Consider the following 24,038-nt stretch of genomic DNA (forward strand, 5'->3'; position numbering starts at 1 on the left):
ACCAGAGGTGGGAAACAAAGAATATAAAAAACAGTTAGGTCTCTGGATTACAAAGTATACTTTGCTATTTGCAGTAAATGTTACATACGGTCCAAATTGTATTTCGGAGAGGACTATAATGGGCCGCGATGAAATCAAAACAATACAAAACGATGTTTTACAAATGTGTTTTGTCTCGCGATACCGACAGCGGTTGCCTTTGACAACGTCTTTGTTGTTTGAAGCGTCTCGTCTTTTTTTTTCACCGTGGACAGCTTATGAGCGTCAGACCAATCAAAACGCAGAAAAACAGGGTGTATATAAATGACGTCACGTCTGTTTAAAAAAAAGATTTACACGAAACCTAAGGTAAGGACGTCGCTCATGCTATTGGCCACATACTCATTTCTATCTAATTAACTGTGCATTTACGTTCAGCTGTTTCTTATAATCTTGGTGTGTTGTCGTTGTATCGGCGGGCTTTGGGGGCTATAACGTCACCAGGCGGACTCCGTGGGCGACGGGCCACATGGCTTGTAACCGGCTTGGCCTCAACGCAAGCAGTTAAACGCTAGCCTAGCTAACGTTAGCCAACTACAGAGGAAGGCGAGCGAAAACCTTTCTGATTCTGGTACAAACGTTGACTTTTCTCAACGGTTATTATCGTTTAACAGGGTCTTTAAAATTCCATTGGAATCAATCGTCCTCTTCAACGGTCAGCGATGTCCGCTAGCAACGACAACGGCGCTCGTCTCACCCAGTTCAAAAACAAAGGGAAAGATGTCAATGTAAGTTCCGCAAGTAACAGTCGACCGTGTTACATTAATCACGGGCATTCGACTATAATGTTGTTTCGACTTCTTCAGGAGCTAAGACGAAGACGAGCGGAAGCCAATGTGGAGTTACGGAAAGCAAAGAAGGACGATCAGATCCTAAAGAAGAGAAACGTCCAGAGCCTCCTGGATGGGCCCACCTCTCCTCTCCAAGAGAACGCGCAGGTAGACCGCAGCCCGCCTTTCTCTGCTCCACCGCCCCTTTCGTTCACCAGGCACTGCACCCGGCTGGGAAGAGTACACCGGTCGCACCAGTAATTAAGTCAACACAACTTCCCATGTGTTTTCCGTTTATTACATTTGACTGTGCAATGAGATGCAGCAGCCTCCATGCCTAATGATGCATTTAGAGAAAAAGTTAGTTTGAACCACAAAGGCTGCCAATGAAGACGGTGTAAAGCTTTTACCCTCAATACAAAATACATGCCTGTTGATTTAGGAGGAGCCACCCTCTATCATTTTTTTTATTTCAACACTGTCCTATTTAAATTCGCCACCAAGCAAGTATTAGGTCTATAATCTTTGTTACCTTTGAACTGCTATGTCTTGATCCTGTAACCTAAGCCTGTACCACGCATGCTCCAGTAGTGCGTGTTTCGGGTTGTTTATAACCCAGGTGTGCAAATAGATAACGTGCGGCTTCTTTCTTCGGCCTCCCTAGCACTGGTCTCTGGAAGAGATTGTAAGAGGAGTAAACAGCCAGAACCTAGATGTTCAGCTGCAGGCCACACAGGCAGCCAGGTAAAATCCCTTCAAAGAACCTCTAAGTCTTTTCGTGACAATGTATTAAAGGTATTTTATGCTTGCACGCAGTGCATCAATTCTATTGTTTAAAATGTTTTAGTACAGGTTTTTTTGTTGTATGTGTGTGTACTGGAAGGATATAATGTCATGCAATCCTATGTTGTGGAATGCTAACCGTGACACTTTCTGACGAAAGATTAGGAAAAAATGATAAAATGAAGTCATTTTTGACAGATATGGATGTGAACTGCAAACAGACTGGTTTGCAGAGTCCTTCTAAATCTAGAAGTGCTTGTTTCTCTTGTTTGTATTGAGTTGCAACTCACTTTGTTCCCAAACGTGTTCAACGGGCAACCATCAGTCATAATTGACATTTAAACAAAGGGAAAAGTTGCCTTTCCCTTCCCTTGAAGTTCCTTTGCCGTTGTCAACTCCCCACCTTCTCCATTTGTCCTGGTGCACAGGAGGCTCATCTCAAGAGAATCACATCCACCTATTGACAGCATAATTGCTGCCAACCTTATCCCGAGGTTCGTTAGTTTTCTGGCTCTGTCTGAGTTCCCCCCCATCCAATTTGAGGCAGCTTGGGCCCTGACCAACATCGCCTCGGGTACCTCAGCCCAGACCTCCGCCGTAGTGGAGGGTGGGGCCATCCCAGCATTCATCAGTCTGGTGGCGTCACCCCACCCGCACATCAGCGAGCAGGCCATTTGGGCCCTGGGTAACATCGCAGGTACAGTTTATTTGTAGAGATAGGCGTGATGTGAGTAACAGTTGTTCTAATTGTGTGAAGCTGTAATTCATTTTCTTTTTTTTTATAAAGGGGATGTTGATTGCTTTATATTGTGGGATTTTGAATTGAATGTAAATGGGTTTGTGCCAAATAGGATAAGAAGGAACCAATGGTCTATCAGAATAACGTTGTCGTTGTTTTCTAACATATCATAATGAAAAACCGCCTCTACAAATTCTGGTAGTTGGAGAACTACCTGTTCAGATGCTGAACTCCCTCTTGTAGTAACACTAGGGTTTATCCCCGCTCACATCCAGGTGATGGACCCAACTTCAGAGACCTCGTGATCAAACACGGCGGTCTCAATCCACTCCTATCCTTGCTGTCTGTCCCCGATCTCAACATGTTCCCTGTGAGTTTCATTCAAAATGATTTAAAGGGGCTTTTTTTTCCTGATAAATGTCAGTTCATGTGTGCCAGTTGACAATTTATACAAAGAAATCATGCACTGTGAAATTGAGATATCTGATTTCATAACCCAATGATTACCTTCAAAGAGCATGTTGAATTATCGCCCCATTTGGCAATGGCTCTCTTTACAGCAGTTGTTTAATAAACTCTTGTATTCCCAGTACCTGTTACCCCAACAACTATCACAACCATGGTGGTGTTAAATAACACTTTGTTACTAATCCACTTTCCTAGTCTTGCTACCTGCGCAACATCACCTGGACGCTGTCCAACTTGTGTCGGAACAAGAACCCGGCCCCTCCTCTGGTGGCGGTGCAGCAGCTGCTCCCGGCCCTGGTGCGCCTCCTGCAACACAACGACGGGGAGATTGTGGCGGACGTCTGCTGGGCCGTGTCCTACCTGACCGACGGGTCCAATGAGCGGATCGAAGTGGTGGTGCAAGCCGGCTTGGTGCCCCTCCTGGTGCAGCTGCTGGCCTGTGGGGAGCTCTCCATTGTGGTATGTGGCTGTTCTGCTACAGTAAGATTCTAAATTCATGACGGAGTTTGACAGACGTGAAACATAGTTGGTTGGATCCAGTAGTGCTCATTTTACGGTCACAAATACCATCGCTCTTCAAAAAGCTGGTCACAGGCTACACAAACCCCTTTTTTTGTGTATATTGTGTATTTTTTACTCGTATCTCGAAGATGAAGAAAAAAAAAACCGTTTTCCAACTGCTCTCATTACTTTTCTGGCATGTTTTCACTCCTGTGGTGAGTCTGTTGAGTTTAGGACTGATTAATGTTTCAAAGGCGGACATCTTTTCGGGCGTCATTATATGAATTGAGACGTTAACACTCAAAAAATGAAGGTAACCAGAATGCAATCGTGAAGGCCTTAACGGATCCAACTCAGCGATCGTCGGTATTCTTCTTGTTTTTGTAAACATTGGAACAAATGTCTGTCTTTTCTTGTGTTTTTTGTTTTTCTTTGGTTGCTTTTTATATGGACTTATGTGTCCGGAAATAAAAGTTGAATATTTCTCCTATGTATCATTCTGAAATCGTGAACGCTACAGACTTGCTCTCCCCGCCCTCCCCAGACTCCAGTCTTGCGCTCTCTTGGCAACATTGTGACTGGGACCGACGAGCAGACGCAGTGTGTCCTGAATGCAGGGGCTCTGGCGATGTTCCCCAGCCTGCTGCGTCACCACAAGCCCAATATCCAGAAGGAAGCGGCCTGGACGGTGTCCAACATCACTGCTGGCAAAGACACCCAGATCCAAGAGGTTGTCAATGCTGGCCTGATGCCAATCCTCGTGGATATCTTACATCAGGTCAGCACACAAGATCGCGATCTGCCAAAGCCGATTATATACAGTCTATTTACCTCAAAGGGTAGTGAGTAAAAGAGAGTTTAGTCCCCAATACAATTAGAATAAAACCAAATGATCATTAAGTACGGCACGTTTTAACTCTAACTTGTCCTCCTTTGAGTCTAAGTCACCCGAGTAAAACAAAACACTAAAATAAACCTAGTTCACACAATTGCAGGTAAGAATACAGAAACCGGACTCACTAGCAGTCTAGATGCAATAGTAATCTAGCAGAGAAGCCCATTTAAAGAATATGCTGACCCAAATGCACTCTTGTTACTTGCTTGTTACAATAGTTCACATGTGATTTATTGATGAATAATAAATCAACTTGTTTTTTTATTGATTTATGTCGGGGCGAGGAGGTTTTACATGTCCTGTGTGATTACTTCCTTGAACAAATGGAAAGCCACAGTGCAACTCCAGTTCTCAGAACAGTGCGTCAGACTATGCATGTATTCTTTAATGAGACCTGACCAGCACGGCCCATTCGCCTTTTCCCCAACCCTTCTTTCCAAACTGCTGTGGATTACGCATGTTTTTTTTTTTCAATTGTATTCCTGTAGTTTCATTAAGTATATCTTCAGGTTTTTTTACGGGTTAAACATCTGATGGATTTTTTTTAGGGAGACTACAAGACTCAGAAGGAGGCTGTGTGGGCTGTCACCAATTACACCAGTGGGGGAACAGTGGAGCAAGTGGCCTTCCTGGTCCAGTGCGAGGTGCTGGCGCCTCTGCTCAACCTGCTCAACGCCAAAGACAGCAAAATCATCCTGGTCATCCTTGATGCCATCTGCAATATTTTTCAGGTATATTACCTAGAGCCTGTTGCCATGTTTGCACAGTAGTTTCTGACTGCAGGCTTGTAGTTAAATCTGAGTGCTGACCTCTGACCTCTGCCCAGCCTGTCCATTATTCATCTCTGTGTTATTGAAAGGTTACATGCACTCAATTCATACTTGATTAAGTTATTGGTGATGCATAGAATTATACACAGTATCTCCATTTATTTTTCTCAATTAGATCATTGTGTAACAGTTAAGCCGTAAAGGTGCTAAACTATAGTTAACCACTCCTAGACATACGTTATAAAACTATTAAAAGCAAATCTCTAGAATAAAAAATATATGTCTAACATGATAAGGTGTTCAAGAAGACACATTTTGGATCCATCTTCAGGAGTTTGTTCTTCACAATGATCATGTTCACAGATTGTATGTGCATTGACACACTGTAGTACTTTATTCGGAGTAAATTAGATCAAATTGTGCAAAGGTTTTGACAAGTCAAGGAAAATGCACCAAAATTTAAACCAGCCGGTTGAGAATTAGGAGTTGATGGCAGAGTACTGCCTAAAACTGCAGGAAGAAGATCAAAAGACCTGAAAGAGAAATATGCTTTTAAAATTACACTTAGATATTCTTCTGGCGGCAGACATTTCCTTTAATTCTTGATTTAAATGGAGATTAAAACTAGCTCTCTGAGATTAAGAAACAGGAAGATTTACAAAATTTTAATCTGTCACATAATAGTCTGAATGATGCAGATGGATCCTTGACATTCACAGATTAAAATGGATTGTCACAGCAACGGAACTATTAGCCTTAAAGATTTTTTTTTTCTCTACAGAGAGCACACAAAACCGGTGAGACTGAAAAACTCTGCATAATGATCGAGGAGTTGGATGGTTTGGAAAAGATCGAGGCACTTCAGTCCCATGACAACGAAGCTGTCTACAAGTCCTCTCTGAACATCATAGACCGATTCTTCTCTGACAAGGTAGGTTTTACCACTTGGCCAACTAGAGATCATCGCTGAATTTCAGTTTAAAGTTTATACTCACTTTTCTTCTAGATCTGTTGTGGTCTGTGCTGAATTTGCCAAGACTGTCGAGGAATATCAGTCGATTTGTATCGTTGGCTTTAATTGAGCTCCTATCCACTCTCAACGCATAAATGGAAATAATTTAGACCAGCTGAGGAAGCGTGACTATACGTTGTTGATTATCACATTGCCTCTGCAGGCAATATCTGCCTGAAAGATCACCAACAACAAATGGTTGCTTCCCCACTGGAAGAGAATGATCATTTGTTTCCTCTTTGCTGTTCACATGAAAGTGGAAGAGTGGAAGACTAAATTATTCTAAAAACATGCTAAGACTTTGTAAATCCTGTTATGCCTTTTGTCCGCCTGTCTTCCAGAATGAAGCTGATGAGTCTGTAGTTCCTGAAGCTACTGAAGACAACTTTACCTTCCAGCTCCCCACGGACCAAAGCACTTTCAAGTTTTAACATAGCCAGCACTCTATGTACACTAGGTCTGTTAATATTTTTGTATTCTTCTTTCGGAATTTTATCCTTGTATGTCCCAGTACAAAGACTAAATACCCCAATTTCAAATGAGTATTTGTAAATAAATGTTACTCATGCACAAGTTACTTTTCTTTATAGATGTTTCAGAAATAAACAACCTTTGCACAGGGTATTGCCTCTAATGTTTTCGCTGACAAGATTTGTGAGGGGGTGAGATCTCATACATTAATTCCTAAATGAACTCAGGAATTAGGGTTGAATCTGTGTCCATGTCACCACTAGGTGACACTGTGGTTATTTGTTATACTTGTGATCTTGCATGTCGTGATTATAGTACATTACGCATTACTTTTGAATGTAATCGATGTTTTAGCCCATCTGAAAATATTACTCTATGCTATATAGGGAACCCGACCTGGAAGACTAAAAGTCAAAGTAACTTTCTTCACTGTATAGACCTGAATCGACTGTTGCTACGTCCATTAGAAATTACATTATGGTTGTTGGTTTAATATGGAAGACCCTTGTGAAAAAAAAATCGTTTTATCATAATTTTCTTTTACTGTGGACCAATGATTCCCTGTTAAGCAGTTACTCCGATCTTAAGAAATTTGGATAGTCTATGAACACTCAAAACTACTTATATATTTGAATATTCTAATTATAACTAAGCAACTGTCTAAGGTAAAATGTTTAGATGAAGTCAAAGTAACTAGATATATAAAAAATCATTAACTATTTTAATGTATGTTCTATTGTATTCATAAAATAGTATTTATGTTTGTCCTATTTAGCATTAAGACAAAGCAGAGGTTTTGTAATGCTTTTATTTTTAAAGGTTGTACCGGATGTCGTCTTGCTTGCATTAGCTCGGTCTTCACCAGCACCGCGACTAACTTCAGTCAAAGCAGCGCGCAGAGACAGACGCCTGTCTGGATGGAGGGGAAGCTGCCCAGTTGATTTGTATCGATACCCGTGGGCTTAACAATAGATGACTTATTTAGGAATAGTGTGTTGCCTTTTTTTGTTGAAGAAGTAGGGTCTCAAGTAAGAGTGGTATTGCAGCAACGATGATACCATTATGTTCCACACACAGTCTGTGTGATTGGCTATGGTGATACTACAAGCTAGCCCCAGCTAGCAGAGAGATTGTTTTTGGAAATACCTTTTCGAGTACCGTACGCTGACACATGAATTAGACGCTTTTTGTACATTTTCATCAAGCTGGAACACAAAGGGGAATGTCTAGTCAAGGAGTTAGGAGAAATGGTCCGGTGAAGCTGCGGTTGACAGGTAAGCAGATATAACGTTAAACTCCTGCGCGGTTGGTAAGCGGTAGTTAGCCTGCTAGCCGACCAGGCTAACGTCTGCTGAGGGTACTACCAAACGTGTCTTATGTGGTATCAACACATTCACCTCGTCGCCTTTTTGGTAATTAATCGCGTTTAATTACTTGTTTTCTTCCATAACGTAACTTTACCTCGCCATTTGCTGCTTAACCATCCTTGAAAGAGCCAATGAGCCCGGCTCGTTAGCAAACATTAGCCGTGACAGCAACGCTATTCATGTTGCATTTAACTAGCTGGCTGACTAATCGTTAACGTTCTTTGGCATCTTTGCTAATGTTTTTTCTCTCAAAAGTTATCTTCGAGTACACACTAGACACCCGTAAGTTTGTGATTAGGTCTAGCTGTCACTTTAGTGCTTCAATGTGATTTATAGGGATATATTTAACACTTGTTTGTGTCCGTATCGTCATTGACAGACTGCTGTGTGGTAGGAAAACTACTGTGTGTAGCTGGCTTCATACTTTAGTGAATGTGAAATCACAAATGACCATGATTTTAAAATACCGACACCTTATCTCGCATCCCATTCTCATTCACGTAATCTCGTAAAATAAATCTACTGCTATACTTCGTGGCGTACTCCTTATTTTCGCTACACATATTTTGGAACAATGCCCACGCTGAATGGAGAAGCTGTGGTCCTCCAGGTGCAAGATGGCATTTTGTGCATGAATAAATGTATGCAGGGGCCAGATTTCCAGGCATCCACCCCTTATCACCTTCTGTTGAGCCACGGCAAATGATGCATCCAAAGTGTCCAGGTATAACTGCTCAACTAAAAGACAGAAGCCAGCACCCGTTGTCTTATTTCAAAGATTGTTTATTCATGGATCACTGGAAGTCTTTTATATTCTTCTAATACTCTAATACAGTGCAGAACCATTTTTAATTCACATTCAGCATTGAATAGCAGGTTTTCCATCGGGGTATTCTTTTTTGATAGTGTCATCATGTGAATGGTGGGGAAGAGGTTTATTACCCTGGAAATGTACAGTAATACCATAAAGAGAAATGAACTCTCAAAGCTCAAAAACACCACCCCGATTGCCATCCGAGGGCCCCCCCCCCCCTCTCCTCCACATGGGGAATGGTTTTTAAATGGGCTGCAGTGGTTCTCAGACGGAATCCCAGGAATGTGAAACCTCAGGGAGGAAATGTGAGTCTTTCCCCATTATAGACACAGCCTCTGTCTGTCCTTTGCAAGAGAGAAAGGGAAAGTGTGTGTGTGTGTGTGTGTGTGTGTGTATAGCCCAGTTTACTTAATTTGCTCTGCAGTCTCCTTTATAGTTTGCATGTACCTTTCTTCTCTGCCAGACAGAAGGTATTAGCAATAGTTCAATCTAAGGGGATAAGCGGTTGAAGATGAGATTCTTAACTTGTTGTGCTTCATTTATGGGTTTTTAAGAGTTTGTGGCTTGTGCTCCTGGCAATTTATTTGATAAGTAATATTAAATATTGGCGCACGGTCTTCAACCCTCAGCATTGAGAATGAAAACAATGCGCAGACTGATATGATTATCATTTTTTTAAATTTCAAATTTAATTAAATACAAAGTATGTACCCGTTGTGCTGGTTTGTGACTTGTGGGATTATAATTTCAATGTGTCGGAAAAATGCAGTTTGTAGCCCCATTGATTCTTTCCAACCTTTTCTATTTCTTCATGTAGCCACAGGTCTGTCCAGAAACACCGCCATGGCTAATCCCCGTGCTGTCATTAATAAAGATTAAATCAATATCCAGCAGGAGCAAGTCAAGCCCAACACTATTATTTATTTGCATTCTGATAGTGCCTCCTGCATTTTCTTTCCAATTTCCCCAGGTGTACCCTAGTTGTATTTAATATTTATGTAGCGGTACCATATTTATAAATGCTTTCTATACCTATATTATTTTTGATGCTGCAGTGTTCTTTGCTGTGATGTGCAGTTAGACTGACTTTGTTCTAGAAAACTCTCCTTCACTGAAGTTTGTAGATACGAGTTGGCCGAGTTTAAAGTGTGCTGCAGTTTGCAGCTTGCCACCCTCACTGGGACCCCCTTTGGTTGATTCTAATCTGCGTAGGGTGGGTTTACACATCCACCGCAGGGTTTTCACCGAATTCATCCCCAATTTGGTCATCCCACTCTGCAGTCGAATGCCACCGTATAACCTCTCAGAAAGGCGTCTTTGCAGCGCCTCCTTGTGTCTGGAACATTTATCTGAGACCGCTACTCTTTGATACTTAAATTAATAATGAAAAAACCCATCATTGCTTGCCTTGCTCGTAGGCGGTGCGTCGTCGGGTCTCCCCAGAGCTTGCTGCCAAGTTAGTAAAACCAAGCAATGTTGGATTTCGAAAGCTGTTATTCCAAACACTGCAGGGAACCGACCATTGGTTTTCCCCTCATTCCCAGGTGCACTGATGTGTATGATCTACTGGATTGATACAGAAATGGGGTGTATTTCTTCTGTTTTCCCTCACTCAATGGAATATGGAGCTTCTCAAAGTGAAGGAAATGAGAAGTATAAGGGGAGGATTCCCCCTCTCCCCCCACCTTCTCAAATATGGCTCCTCTGCTGCACAAGCCTTCAGTTGGCGTGCAGCAAGCAACTGGAAGAATCCTCCCAGGATTTGTCCTGTTGAGTGAGTGCAGGATACAAAGCCAAGCAAGGAAACCCACATGTACATTTGTCCTCTTTGCCTTGTGTGTGTGCATTTCTCCCTTATTTGACCATTTTGGAAGCAGCTCACGAGGCTGGTGATCAGGATAGAGATGGAGCCTCTGTCTTTGGCCAGTGTTGGGCCAGACTGCATTTCAGGGAACTTATCAAAGACCAAGTACACTTGAGCGTGTCTGCTTGTTTGTATAGTCAAGCGTGATGTTGTGTGTTCCCAAAACAGAAGACCCAACACACACAGTTGAGCGTCCACAGGATGTACGGTCAGCATGCGGTATTGAGCTAAATTAAGCCTCCCAGAATGAGAAATGAATGATGCATGGTGACAAGAGTTTCCACAAGGAGTTGTGGAACAATTGTTCATTATGGATGGTCTTTTGTTCCCGTTGAATTAAACTACACTAATTAAACGTACACTGGGAGAAATTGTCCTCTTAAATGTTAAATATGAACTGCCCTTTTATTCTTTTTTGTTATCGTAAAATGGCTTGACATACAGCCTTATATATATATATATATATATATATATATATATATATATATATATATTTTAAATGGCACTCTGTTGCCTTAATCTGGCACATTTTCCTTTAAATAAACTGTCTCACTGCTCCTATCTGACTCACTTCTTTATCCTCACCTCGAATGGATTAAGTTGGTCATAATATTTCTGCCGGCCTCCCCGTTAGATTTGAATGGAAGCTGATTACATAGATGGTCACATTTAATCAACCCATTGTGAGCCGCTGCTAGGGAAGGGCCTTTGACTATGCGTGTGCTGCTGGTGTAATTTATTAGAGTTTTGACAGTTTGAATGGAGACCAGAGTTGGGGATTATGATTCATCCGCGTGCAATGGAAGTGACTCATTCTGTGATGTGTTTGTGGTGTTGCGCTCTGTTTTATGTATCCCTGGCACTAGCTTAATCTAGGAACAAGCTATGCCCCGAGTCCAGCAGAAAGTATAGTTTGAGGCAATCGATAAGCATCTACTCAAACATACTTATTCCTGCAGAAATGTCTTCTGTCTTTTATCCGAGTTCTCAATGCTGCTGTCAGCACTTCAGCCCTCATCTTGTATTCATACTATTCTCATTTATCAGGTATTCTTTGGTAAGATGTTTTTCTCTCCTTGTTTAAAGTCCTCTTGTATTCTTTTTCCCCTCCAATATTCCTTCCACATAGATTTAGTTACAGGTTGGGAGTGCAGACCAAAATGAGTTTAAAGATGGGTGGAAGCATGGGGGTTAAAAGTGGGGAATATATATATATATATATATATATATATACACACACACATATAAACTACTGATATGGTGTTTCCGTCATCATGGAGATGCTTACTCCAACTATCAGGACTACCTGTGAACTAATTAATGGGAAGGGAATTAAAACATGTGCGTTTCTATCAAGCAGCAAAACAACAGTAGCACGCCGTGTTTGACTTAATTGGTGGGCAATTGCTATCACACTGTCGATAGTTTTATAATAGCCATCATTTAAATGTTTAGATACCTAAAGGATGTTAGTCTATGCACATATCAAACAGAAGGGAATGTTAGATATAGTGTAAACTACTCTTAATTTAATGGATGCATGCCTCCTGTGTGACAATGCTTGGTCTGCGGGATGAGAAATAAGGCAAGTTAATGACCGGGTCGAGTCGTCTGGCTGTATTATGCTGCAGTGTAAATATTTGGAAGGACGAGAAGATGCTCTTGTGTCTGTGTCTGAATGGCTGCTCGGTCCTGCCTCGAGTTCGGGGTCACTGTGTTGTGGTTTTGTAGTTCAACTCTATACCCAAACTTCCTCCCGCTCTGTTTAGTCTGCATCACTCACATATTCTTCAATTGACTAAACACACGCACACGACTCAGGTTCTGTACACTCTTTCAGTGTTCATGTGGCTCTTTTCATCATATGCGAGCGTTTATATTCACGTTGTCATGCAGTGGTGGCAGCTGTATTTATCCTTTCTGTTATCAGTACATCTGAAAGGAAAATACACAGGTTAACAATTTTCAGATGCAGCGGACCACACAAAATGATGTTGCACATTGTGCCTATTCTGTAGTGGAGACATGCAAAATTCTCCTTGCTTTGTTAATCTTAAATGTTTATATTTTCTCTTAAAATATCTTCATCTGCACAGCAGACTGGTACGAAATTTGATTTCCTTGCTTTTATGTTTACAGATCATCCTGCTGAGCACCTTTTTGGCCTCACCAGCTTTACTAATGAATGCTACTGCATATGGTACCGAGGGTTCAGGTTCAGGGAATGTGGCTGGTAAATGAGAGGATGGTTGTTTGTTTGTAGTTAAGGCACCTTTGATTTTTACTTTGTAAAACATAATGCATTGGTGCAGAGTAGTAAAGATCAGCTTTTAGTTATTTCTTTCTTGCAATAATCTGCTGACAATGAGCCAGTCAATCATCTCGGTGTACCACAATCCCACTTTACATTTATGGTCTGGTACGGTTTGAGGAGGATCTATATATATTTTTTAAATTAATTATCAAAGACCCTGAAAGTGAAAATGACCAACAGAAACGGTCTATATGAAATCCTTCTCCCCTTGCCCTGTTCAAATTACCTTCTGAAATGAAGCTGTTATTTTTGGGGCGTTTGGCATTGCGACTGGTCCATAATGCGAGTGAAAAGGGAACACAGAGCTCGGCAGAGTTTGCGGTCATCTCCGTTTCGCCTCCCTGCTTATATTTCATGCAGCGGGGGAACCCCTGTGTCTCTGGTGGGTTGAACTATACGCTTTTTGTTTCATTGATTAATTTGTTTTTCATTGACTTGTTGATTTTCTTAGTAGGTTTAGACCATTTAACAGGACCACAGCATCACTGACACTCTGAGCAGATATGTCGGCTGTGTGCAGCCGGTCAACCCTCCTTTTTAACTCAAGATGGACACAACTCAATATCTGATCGGTCCGTAATATGTCTTGTTTTGAAATATTACCGCTAAAGATGCCGCAGTCCATCTGGCGTATCATTCCTCAGGACGCGTCTGTGTCGCTCCACACAGCAGAACTTGGCATGTGAGGAGAGGTTGTGACTCAGTAATGAAATGTCGCAGGGCACTGCCAGCCCCATAACTCAGCTTTACTGTTCTCCACTCATGACCTGCGTTTTACCACTCGACACACAGGAAGCCTACATGCTGTAATAAAACCGTTTGTGCGTATATTTGACTGTAAACTGGGCGTAGGAAAAAACGTCAGTTATTGCTTTACCGCAACAGACAATTTAATACCAATTGCATATGTATATGGAATGCATTTCTATTGGAGTATGTTGGTTTCCTATTTACTACATCATAGTATATCCCATGAATGTGGCTTTTCTTCAGAAATAATTTGACAACTTCTTAGACTCATCTGCTTTTCAGATTACGTTTGAACTTTGTCATCAGCGTACTTCTGAGAAGGAAAATGGAAAGACTGTACACCTCACTATTGCATAACAGCCTTGACACTGGAAAGGTGGTCTTCAATATGCAGAATACATTAAACTTTCCAAGTGCTTTGGGAGGTTTTTCCTGCAGAATATGGAGAAGAAATATCTTTCTTTTCGGGACAAAAGCATTGTATCTCTCACAGCCTCTCAACAAAATCAGAGGCCAAATACTCAAGTTGTATAAAATTGAACATACCAAGTGAAATGGCAGGTCATTGTTTTAAAATGTGAGTTTCTTTTCTGTTTTTGTTTTTCTGCTGTGTTTCTCCTGCACTTTGCTGCATCCTGCCTGCTGACGGAGTCCTGTACTTTTCTTAGTCTCTTGCTCTTTTCTCTCTTGAACAGGATGTCTCTCATCTCTCAGTCATGTCTCTCTCTCTCGCGCTCCCTCCCAAACTCACCCCCGGATCTAGACCAGACAGCTGACAGACGAGTCCGCCGGTGTGGCTCCAGTTTGGTGTATATTTGTTTGGTTTTCTTCAACTGTTCAACTTGTGATGTGCACACTTCCCGTAGCGGGTCCTCACCACAGTGCAGTACTTGGTTGTACAATGTTTGTTTAAAAAAAAAAAACAAAAAAGGTTTCACAGTTGAAAGAACTTGAAGAAGCGCCATTAAATGCCGGCAATAAGTCGTATTGAAGTCCCTGACCAAACGAGGGATGCTGAAAAATAGATTATTTATGCAGATCTTCGTGTTGTGTTTAGCAGGGACTGAAATACACAAGAGACTGACATCTTTTTACAATGTCGGCCTGTGGGAATCAACATAGGCCTCTGAACATCACACACACACACACACGTAGTGTATGAACTTGTTAGGCAACCAGCTGCAGGTGGTTGTTTGCAGTTCGAGGCCTAATGCGCACTAGTGTAGGTACACCTTGTCTTTGTTGTTGATCCAGAGCCGAGCCCACTTTCACACACTGACTCTCGGATGCTTAGGGGATTATCCTGTCCTCCATTTAATGTATTTAACTGATTTAAACTAATAACAACAATAGGCAATAGGCCAAGCTGATTCTGACTAAAAGACTGCTCAAACATCTCCCACATGTTGGCGTACCTCATGAGAAACTTAAAATGATGATGATCATATTACGCCTGACTGTCTTTGCATTGAGTGTCAGAGTCCCGTATGCATATTTCATTTACTTTGTGACTCAGTCATCAGATGAGCTTGAATCCCTCCGGCTTATTTCCTCCTTAATTCTTTTATTTCCTTATCCCTCTTTCCATCCTTTTTCGCTCTGCTCCATGTCACCATTCTTTTTTTGCTTCCTACCATCAAAGTTCACCATCTGTTAATTATGTGGCAGCTTACCTTCACCGTAACTCTTTTTGAAAGCTTATTACCCGTGTTCACCTCCATTTCTTTTCTTTTTTTTATATAGTAATAGAAGCATTTGTTAAAGTCAGACAAAAGGCCTCCCCTATATTTCATAAAGGCATAGATCTTGATGGATGAGATGTTTCTAGACGTTGCAAAGCATGAAAACCACACATGGGATTGAAAAAGATTTGTACGAATCCCTTTGAGGCTTTGAGACACCCAACCACGGAGATATCTATATCTATAAATGTGACTTTTTTTCTACTTATCTATAGTCTTGTCTACTTTGCTCATTCTCGCATCCCTCCTCGTCTCCCCATATCTCTTTCCGCCATCCCTGCTACTCCTCACTCAGTGTTTCCACTGTTGCCACGATGTCATCACCATCAAACTTCTTTCTTATCCCGTAGCCCCCCTCCTCCTTCGCTTCCTCCTCGACTGTCTGCATTCCTCAGATTTGTAACACTGGATAGACCCCTCTCCACCCTCCTCACATTCTTCCCTCCTCCATTCCACCGTAGATGCCTCCAGATGAAGATTTTGTCCTTACCTTCTCACCCCTCTCGAAACCCAACCCCCCCCCCGTGTAGTGACTACGTTCAGCTCCAGACTCCAGATTGTTGGCGTCTCCTGGGGGAGCAGAGAGGAAGGGGAGTGTCAGCTGTAGACGGCAGGCCTCTCGAATGAATGACATAATTGGCATGCTGAGCATTCACTGGGCTGAAAGCGGGATGTTGGGAAATGTAGTGATGGCTTTCTAGAGGAAGTGCAATTTAAACTAGATCCTCATTTAGGCAACGTTGTCCAGTTTTGGATACCTACCTACCTACCTACGGCTAATTCATACATAATAGTCATATAATAGTCCGTTCCTTTGCCCGTGTGTACGTCAGTGCCGTAGTATGAGGTCAGCCACGTAGGAAACATTTTTCCAACATGTTCTAGTGAGGGAGCGAGCCCGCCAGGGAGGCGTGAGGACGGGAAAGGGAAGTGTTTTGTTTGACCGTTGAACAATGCTGTGAATGAGACGGCATGGGCCTGCAGCAAGAGTCATACCCGGAGCCAAGGCTTAGGAAGTGGGCCTTGCATTTCAAACCTGGTTGACTGACACTAATCAGTCAGGGGGTGTGCCATGTGTTTTATTTATTCTTTAAGGTTTTCTTTACTTCAAAATCTGGAAGGTCTCATGTTTTGCCTATTGATATTTTTCTCTTGTACTGTTGGATTAAACAATTCATCTTGGTACAATACAAAATTCTAGCCAGAAACATAGTTATTATAATTTCCCACTTGTGGATAAACAGGCTGTTTTTCTGTAATAGTATGCCCTAGTAGTTTGGACAGAGATGCCTGTGATCATCCTCAATGTCTTAAGTGTTTTTTTTTTTTTTATTGACCTATAGTTAAAGATCACCCCAACCTGATCGGTAAAATATGTGTCCTGAATTACATTTGACGTTTCAAGTACACATCCTAAATAACTGATTCAGCTCCAGCAGATTATATATTATCAGTTCCTGTTGAGGAGTCCATTCTTTTCTTTACAAAAGAAAAATTCAGTTCTGCAAAACTCAAAGCTTACGGTGTCTTTTGAGGGGTTTTAATTGTGATTCTCACATTTTCAGACTCCCTTCACAGCAAAAGTCGCACTAATGTGTGTTGAACAGCCTGCACCCACACCGTCGACCATGCTAATATTGGGTAACACTTCATGGAGTAATGTTGTGTTGGTGAAAGCCCAGCAGAGCATAAAATAATCCCATAATGTAATTTCAGGATCAAAACTTTATTTATCTTAGGGTTTATATTGTGAGGTCTATTTAGATTGAGAAGCTGCACCTAACTGTGGTTGTGTGTATGCATCCTTTTTGGCAAAACATCTGCTCAATCTCATTTAACATTTTAAAGGAAAAGCTTACCACTTTGAACCAGATTCATCTTAAACTAAAGATAAAATGAAAAGCTTATAGAATCGCACTGTTGTCTTTATGACTGTATCAGTGACCAAGCAGACCAACTGAATGCTGCAGCAGCGCGTGTTTACTTCCCCGACCTCGTAGCGCTGTCACAGAATTACTTGAACAAACGGACCACAAAATGGGGCGCCTTGACAGTGGAGTTATCAGTGCGCAATCACGCGATGTCCACTGGAGCTACTGACCGCAAACCCTTTTGGTGTGTCGGGCAGAGCGGCGTGGCTCTGTGGTTTGATAATGTCAGCGCAGTGTAGGAGGCTACAGGCATACTGGCCGTCCAGTGCAAATCATACACTGTTGTGAACTTGAATACAGCCCATGTCCTTTTGTCTCGTCATCCCCTTTTCTTCAAGTATGATGGATATACAGCGCTATGACCTTCAGGGCATTTGATTGAAGCGTTCTCCTCACTTGAACTACTCTCCTTTATGCATTAATACCATTAACTGTTGTCACGCACATTTTATCTTCAATAGTATACATTTTGAAATTAATACAAACAGTAAGATTTATCATACAATATAAATTCGACATCCCCCTGCGCTGCAAATTCACACTTCTCACCGCGTTCAACTGTTATTCAGGGTGAACACCACGGCGAGTAACATCCATGATTCTCACCGCCCAGAAATGGGTGTCTTCATAAGTGTGCTTTGGGTTTGCGTTCACAGCCGCATTTGTTCACGTTAAACTGTTTTGTTTTGACAGTAATGCTGCACCGAGTATCAAGCTCAATGACCTGATCTGTCAAACTGATGCACTTTTCAAAGAACACTCCCTCTTTAGGTTGAAAGGAGTTGAACAACTGACTTGTCCTCCCACCGCTTCCCTTTCCCAGCACACGGAGCGAGGTGTGAAGCATCCATTACAAATGGAGACTCCCCTGAGGAAACAGCCGGCACCCCTTCCTTTGACTGTTTAGGACCTTTTACCTCTCAGCCAGAACTAATGCTAACCGCTATCCTGACCTTTGTATTTCAGACGGACAAAGCCCGCACCCGTCCAACTGCCTCGCCTTTGTGGTCTGATGCCCATTGTGCATGTTTTGTGTTGTACTGAATGCTAAGGGCTTTACACTTTGGAATACATGATATCATTATTGTACATAATGCACGTTATTTATGTATATTAATGTTACATTGGTTGTGCGGGAGTGTATATGTCCTATTGCATAGTGATATTTAATACTCCAAACTTGCTATTAAATCATATTCAACATTGCGCTGCTTCTGACTGGGACGGGACAGGCCACAGGCGACCTCGGAAGAGCGGCTTCCCTTCTGCCCAAAATACAAGGTTGGCCCATATGAACTGAAGCAATTTAAAGATCAGGCTCAGACGATTGTCCACCACTATAAACAGTGTCTGGGGAGTCGGGCTAACTCCTACGAACACAAGGCCTCTAGTGCCCGTACTTGTCCTCTTAACACTTCAAAGTGGGAGAGGCCCAGACACCGATGTCATGACTACCAGCCATACAGGGCTTGGTGTGATTGTGATTATGTGAGGGTGGCGTATTCCAACCATCACTTAATATTGCCTTGTTCAAATAAGGCAATCGGGTAATCGTGATGGCCACGGATTGTAACATCTTAAAAAAAATGTAATTTAACAATTAGTCATAAGCCTCAAACCTTTTTTTATACTGACATGTCATGAATAGTTTTCTCTACTTTCAATGTCTTCAGAGGCTGGCTCAAAGCCTCAATGGAGGTGTTGGCTTAAATGCTTCCCTTATGGATGGGAAACTATGGTTGACCTCTGGAGCCTCAAAGGAGGATGTATTGTCTGGATCAATCTCCTCTAGCAACCAGACAGTGGTAAAGGCATCATCACAGCACGCTGCTTGCTTGGATGGATGGGCTTGTGTTTTAGTGTGACAGTTTGATTCATGGCTTGTTTCACATTGTGGAATAGGGTGGCTCACCTACAAATGGCCCCAAAGCAGCAGCAGCAGCTGTTTCAAATCTTTGGGTTAACAATGGTGCAGAGTTAACCCCTTTTTGACCCGTTAACGACTATTACAGCTTGGTTTAAGATGAGTGCAACTCTGGGTGGTCCATGACTGAATCTGCATTATTTAGTGAACAATTCAAATTCAAGTTGGCGCCTCTTTAGCTTTTGTGCTGTTGCGTATTTCACAGTGAAACAGTTGTAAAAAAAAAAAAACCCTTGTTAGGCGTTGAGTCATGAAACCTTAAAACCGTTTGGAAAAGAGGGTTCTGAAATACAAATTTACTAACTTTACTAACTAAAAAATTGTGTGTGTGTATATTATATTAACAAAACAGAGATTAAAGATTAAAACTGGGAAAGTGCATGTTTGGCTTTACTGGAACTTAGTGTGAGCTGGATGTCACATCAACACCAGATATGTGGTAGAACAGTTCATCTGGCTTTATTAAAGTTACAAGGATGCCTATTGTCAATGTGTTTAAGCTGGAGAGGGGGTGATACTTCAAGGGGTGACTCGGCTGTCATATGACGGGTCCTAAATGACTCTAAACCCATTTAGCTCACAGTGGGCCTCTGGGAGTGTGTCAGAGTACCAAGTGACGTTAATATGGTCGTCTTCTCATCGCGTGGTTGTTCACAGGACAGACGCCTCTCCTCTCACTGGTGAAGTGAACGTTTAGCGCCGGGTTTGATGTGCCGCGGACTTCACCCTAGCTTCCTGGTCGTTTTTCTGGATCCTAGTTGACCTAGCTTTCCGTGTTCGGGTCTGAATGAGTCTGGTCCTCTGCCAGCTCTGAGCCACCGTGGCCTGCCTGCTCACGTGGCAGTTTTTCAACTGCTAGATCCTTGCAGGGCGCCTGAATGAGATTTGAGTCCTTAATGATGCCAGGGTCCACAGTGTTAGAGTCTGCAAAGGCCTAGATAAGATTATCAACATAATTAGGCACGTTTATTTAAATCCTTGTGGGACTCCTGTAAGTCCTCAGTCTGCCTTTTGATGTTTGTACTTTGCTCTAGTAGTGGATGATGGCAATGCTTTTTCCAGAGTGACCCAGTGCTGCAGAGTTGCCTGTTGAGGTTGAACAAAGAGCGCCACGGAGCCCTTTATAGAAGAGGCTTTTTCGCAGGGATGAAAAGTTCATAATGCAGCTCTCCGGCATTAAAGACACTGAACTCTTAAACACGATTGCATGCACAACTCCAGATGTTTTCCTCTGCATCTCGCTGATACCTAGTCTGACTTTTCTGATGTGAGACGGCCTGTTGCTGCACTTATTACCAGTCATTCATGTACCTGGAGTAAAAGTCGTATCCCCCCCATCCAGCTGTCATTATTCAGTCAGTTTTTGCCAGTGCTGAACGGCCATGGATGACGAGTGAGGCCCCCCCCCCCCCACACACACACACACACACACACCCCGGAGCAGTGTGTGGGTTAACCCCTTAGTCTTGCAAGTATTGTCTCCTCTAAACTTTACAAATCGCTGAACAGACTTTTATGGAGCAGTTTAGTAGCCTGAGAATAAACTTGGCAGCAATTCAAATGTTTTACGAGAAGGGAAGTTCACTCTCTAAGCTTGTTAGACCTCATGGATAAACACACTGCATTTTTGGGACACTAAATGTGAACATAACTTGTGTGTGTTTACAAGGTCCCTTTTTTAAATAACATCAAAGTGCCATTTGTCACTAAACTCTCTGCTGTTATTATCCAGGAACACAAGTGAACAAAATAGGCTCATATCTTTATGGCCTAACATGATGAGCCATTTTTTTTAAATATATATTTTTTAGTTTGAAGCTTTCAGGTCTTTGTCTCTCCTGTTTTTGTCTTATCTGCCGTCACCACTGTCCCTTTTGACCCACAGGAGGCTTTTCTGGCGGCCTGTGCCCATATCGTCGGCTTTGGGAGTGTAATTTCCCCTTGACAAGTTGATGGTTCATCCAGGTGGCCCAGTCAGTTTTCATTTGGTTTGTGTCGAGATGGTCTGTTCCGATTCTGTCTGGTTTTGTCTTCGCTGTGTCATTCTGGTCACTGTCAGGGAACTGGTTTGATGCAAGGTTGGTTTCTGAGGCCCATAGCTTTCTTCCAAGTGGTGGTTGTTTCTTATCCGTGGCAGGTTCCCATGCTCGACCATTATCTATTGTGTAAACCGTGGACATGAGGATGCACAGCAGTGTTAATGGGATAAAGGTCTGCTCGTATCATCTGAAATGGTCAAACACTCAAACTGCATAAGTTCTGTACTTTTAAGCAAAATTGTGTATTTATAGTGCATGTATCTTATTCCCTAAATGAATGTGTTTGAACTGTGGAAATGTCCTGCCCATTACAACGAAGAGCATATTGGGTAGCATAGTGAATATAGAAAAGGGGGGGGGGGGGCAAACAAAGCATGGGCCCTCCAACACACAAAGAAAAAAACTGCAGACAAAACTTACTTTCTCTTACTTTGTCGGCCTCTGTTTGAAAGCCATTGGATGTGTGATGCAACCCCCCCCCCCCCCCCCCCCCCCCCCCCGCATGGAGTGGCTTCATGAAGGAAAAAGTGCTCCTTTAATCAATATTTTACAGGGAGGAATTCTTGGTACTGGTCTCCTTGCTTTTAATGGCGCAATGAGAATGGACAAATTTATATGTCTGCAAAAAAGAATGTCAAGTTTTGTGCAAATGTTTTTGAGATTTTAATTTAACTGGTTGGGTAAAATATGTCCACCATGATATCTTAGAATACATATTCAATATAAAGATGAAATGCCAGATGCAGAGCACCTGGTCCGAGAACAGGGAGGGGCAGAAAAGCCCTGCTCCAGCCTGGTTCCAGATGTGGCGTTTCTCCCCGGCATGATTCCTGACTACTGCTGGCTATTTTGCTTTTTGCTTCCTTTCTTTTGGCTGATAACACCTACACTTCCTTACACATACACATACACACGGACATTGACACTGACGTCCACGCTCCACAAGCTGTAATTATTCTTTTGTTGAAATGCAAATAAAAAGTATCTTAAAGTAACTGTTGTCTGTGCTGTATTTGCAATAACCTAAGAGGCAGGTTGTGACACTGTATATATTTTTATCTCCTATTTTTCATGTAATTTGCCCACATCAAATTATAACCTAACTCTAACGTCTTTGTATTTCTTCCCTTCCAGTCCTGTGTGCAAAGAACTTGGCAAAAAAAGACTTCTTCCGTAAGTAGATCCTATTTTTATTTGTTGCTATTCTTGTCCCATTCCCTCTTGTGCATTAAAATGGACTTTGTCAGCAGTGGCAGCTCGCTGGCCTTTGAAGCCGCGGCTGTAAAAGAAGTCCCTCGGGAGCAGTCTGTCTGTTTCACACACCGGGACCCTCCGCCCGCCAAACGTCTAGCAATACGTTGTCGGTCCACTGAAATGGAGCCTTTAGTCTTCATTCAAAAACACTTTAATTAAACTGGACAGAAAAAAAGTCAAATGAGAATTAACCCAAAGTGGACTATGTAGTTAAGACATTTCATCCCCTGGTTTTGACATTTGTCGTAAGAACGTCACGTAACAAGTCAAATCATGCAGTGCTGCAGCATTGTAGGGAGATGTTTGATACAACTTGTGTTCCAAAGATTTAAATGCTGATAGTTTCCTGATAGTTTTTCTTTCTGGCTTCTAATTTACTATTTAACATTTAGCTGCAGGCTGTCTCCTCAACGTCCTGTGTAAGTGATCAGGACAGACAGCCAACATGTCGCTGTATTATTTAATGAAGGGACGTGTTATTTAGTTCTACTGATAGGACATTTCTCACTAAAGAATACCTGTGAGTGACTCTCATCTTTAATTGCCAGTTGTGACCAGGATTAAAGCGCTTAATTGCAAGGTGGAGTATGAAGCCAGTAGTTTGGTGCTCGGGTTAACCTGGAGGTCATGCGTATAGACAATAGCGAGTTCATTTTTTTATCACAACGAGGAAAGTCCCTAAAAAAGCATAACAGTGACTGAACAGGTTTGACTTGTGTGAAGTTTTGGTGCCCGGAGGTCGAAACCCACATATAAAGTATGCACATACTCATTGACAGCCTCATGGAGAACACAACACGGTGGGAGCTCAATAAGATGCCGCTTTTGGTAGCTTCAACGTCCCAGCATTCAATACTAAGTAAATGGAAAAAAAGAATAAAACTACAAATTAATATGGCCATCAATACAGCATACACATGTTTTATTGAATTCTGCTAATACAGTCTGCATCTAAATCTGCACGGAGTACAACTACCTCCAATAACAGAGGATGTCCTTGCACTCAGTTTCTTCTTCTATCTTTGGAATCGTCTGTGAGACCAAACTTAATGAGCAGTATAATGATTAGAGGAGCTTTGCAATAAGAATCCCAGGCTCCCCTAATGGTCCCATAAGGTCCAGCACACAATACCCTGTCTCGTAGGGCGGGTAACTTGTAAAACTAAGGGACTTATTCGCAGAACATCAATAAAAATCCCCCATCATAACAAAAGATGCATCAGGGGACATGCTCTGCTAGCTGCTGCTGTACTTTTTAGGTGACTTTGTTATCCTTTGCTTTATGGTGGATATAAATAGCCGTAATAAATAATTTAAGGGAATTCTCATGGCAGCTAGGGGGCGGGGGGGGGGGGGGGGGGTGGCTGAAAACTGAAATTTGGGGAAGTTCTCTGAGGCTGGTTTTAATCCTGCGCCCAAACATGACTAAGAAAAGCGTCTTACAACCTTCATGATAATGAGATGTCAGTGAAACAAAACCGCATCTAGGCACCTGAAAAACAAGGAAAAATCAGTGGGGACAACACATGTTTACAGACATGTTTTATTTCTGAATTATTTTCATGCCTTATCTCTGAAATGTGACATTTGT

The 24,038-nt window shown here is 42.2% G+C and overlaps 2 protein-coding genes across 4 annotated transcripts in view; both read left to right on the forward strand.

The window, feature by feature from the left end:
* The first annotated feature begins 268 nt into the window (after positions 1-268).
* On the forward strand, positions 269-6,599 carry LOC119217554 (importin subunit alpha-1-like). 2 transcript variants are annotated; one of them, XM_037471288.2, is made up of 11 exons: positions 269-348; positions 654-767; positions 846-977; positions 1,474-1,553; positions 2,021-2,289; positions 2,607-2,701; positions 2,995-3,258; positions 3,845-4,078; positions 4,744-4,926; positions 5,747-5,896; positions 6,319-6,599. In XM_037471288.2, the coding sequence occupies exons 2-11, from the start codon at positions 702-704 to the stop codon at positions 6,406-6,408; spliced, it is 1,563 nt and encodes a 520-aa protein (XP_037327185.2). In that variant the 5' UTR covers positions 269-348; positions 654-701; the 3' UTR covers positions 6,409-6,599. The 2 variants fall into 2 exon arrangements, with proteins under 2 accessions (XP_037327185.2, XP_037327186.2); XM_037471289.2 differs by lacking the exon at positions 269-348 and having other exon boundaries at positions 371-767.
* Positions 6,600-7,303: 704 nt separating this feature from the next.
* The window catches only part of LOC119217552 (E3 ubiquitin-protein ligase SMURF2-like), a 37,095-nt gene continuing 20,360 nt past the window's right edge, over positions 7,304-24,038 (forward strand). For both annotated transcript variants that reach the window (XM_037471285.2, XM_037471286.2), the window contains exons 1-2: positions 7,304-7,722; positions 22,328-22,366. In XM_037471285.2, the coding sequence (XP_037327182.1) occupies positions 7,671-7,722; positions 22,328-22,366 (91 nt within the window). In that variant the 5' untranslated portion in view covers positions 7,304-7,670. The remainder of the gene's footprint in view (positions 7,723-22,327; positions 22,367-24,038) is intronic.

This window comes from Pungitius pungitius, chromosome 9 (genome assembly GCF_949316345.1).
Source record: "Pungitius pungitius chromosome 9, fPunPun2.1, whole genome shotgun sequence".
NCBI classification, from domain to species: domain Eukaryota; kingdom Metazoa; phylum Chordata; class Actinopteri; order Perciformes; family Gasterosteidae; genus Pungitius; species Pungitius pungitius.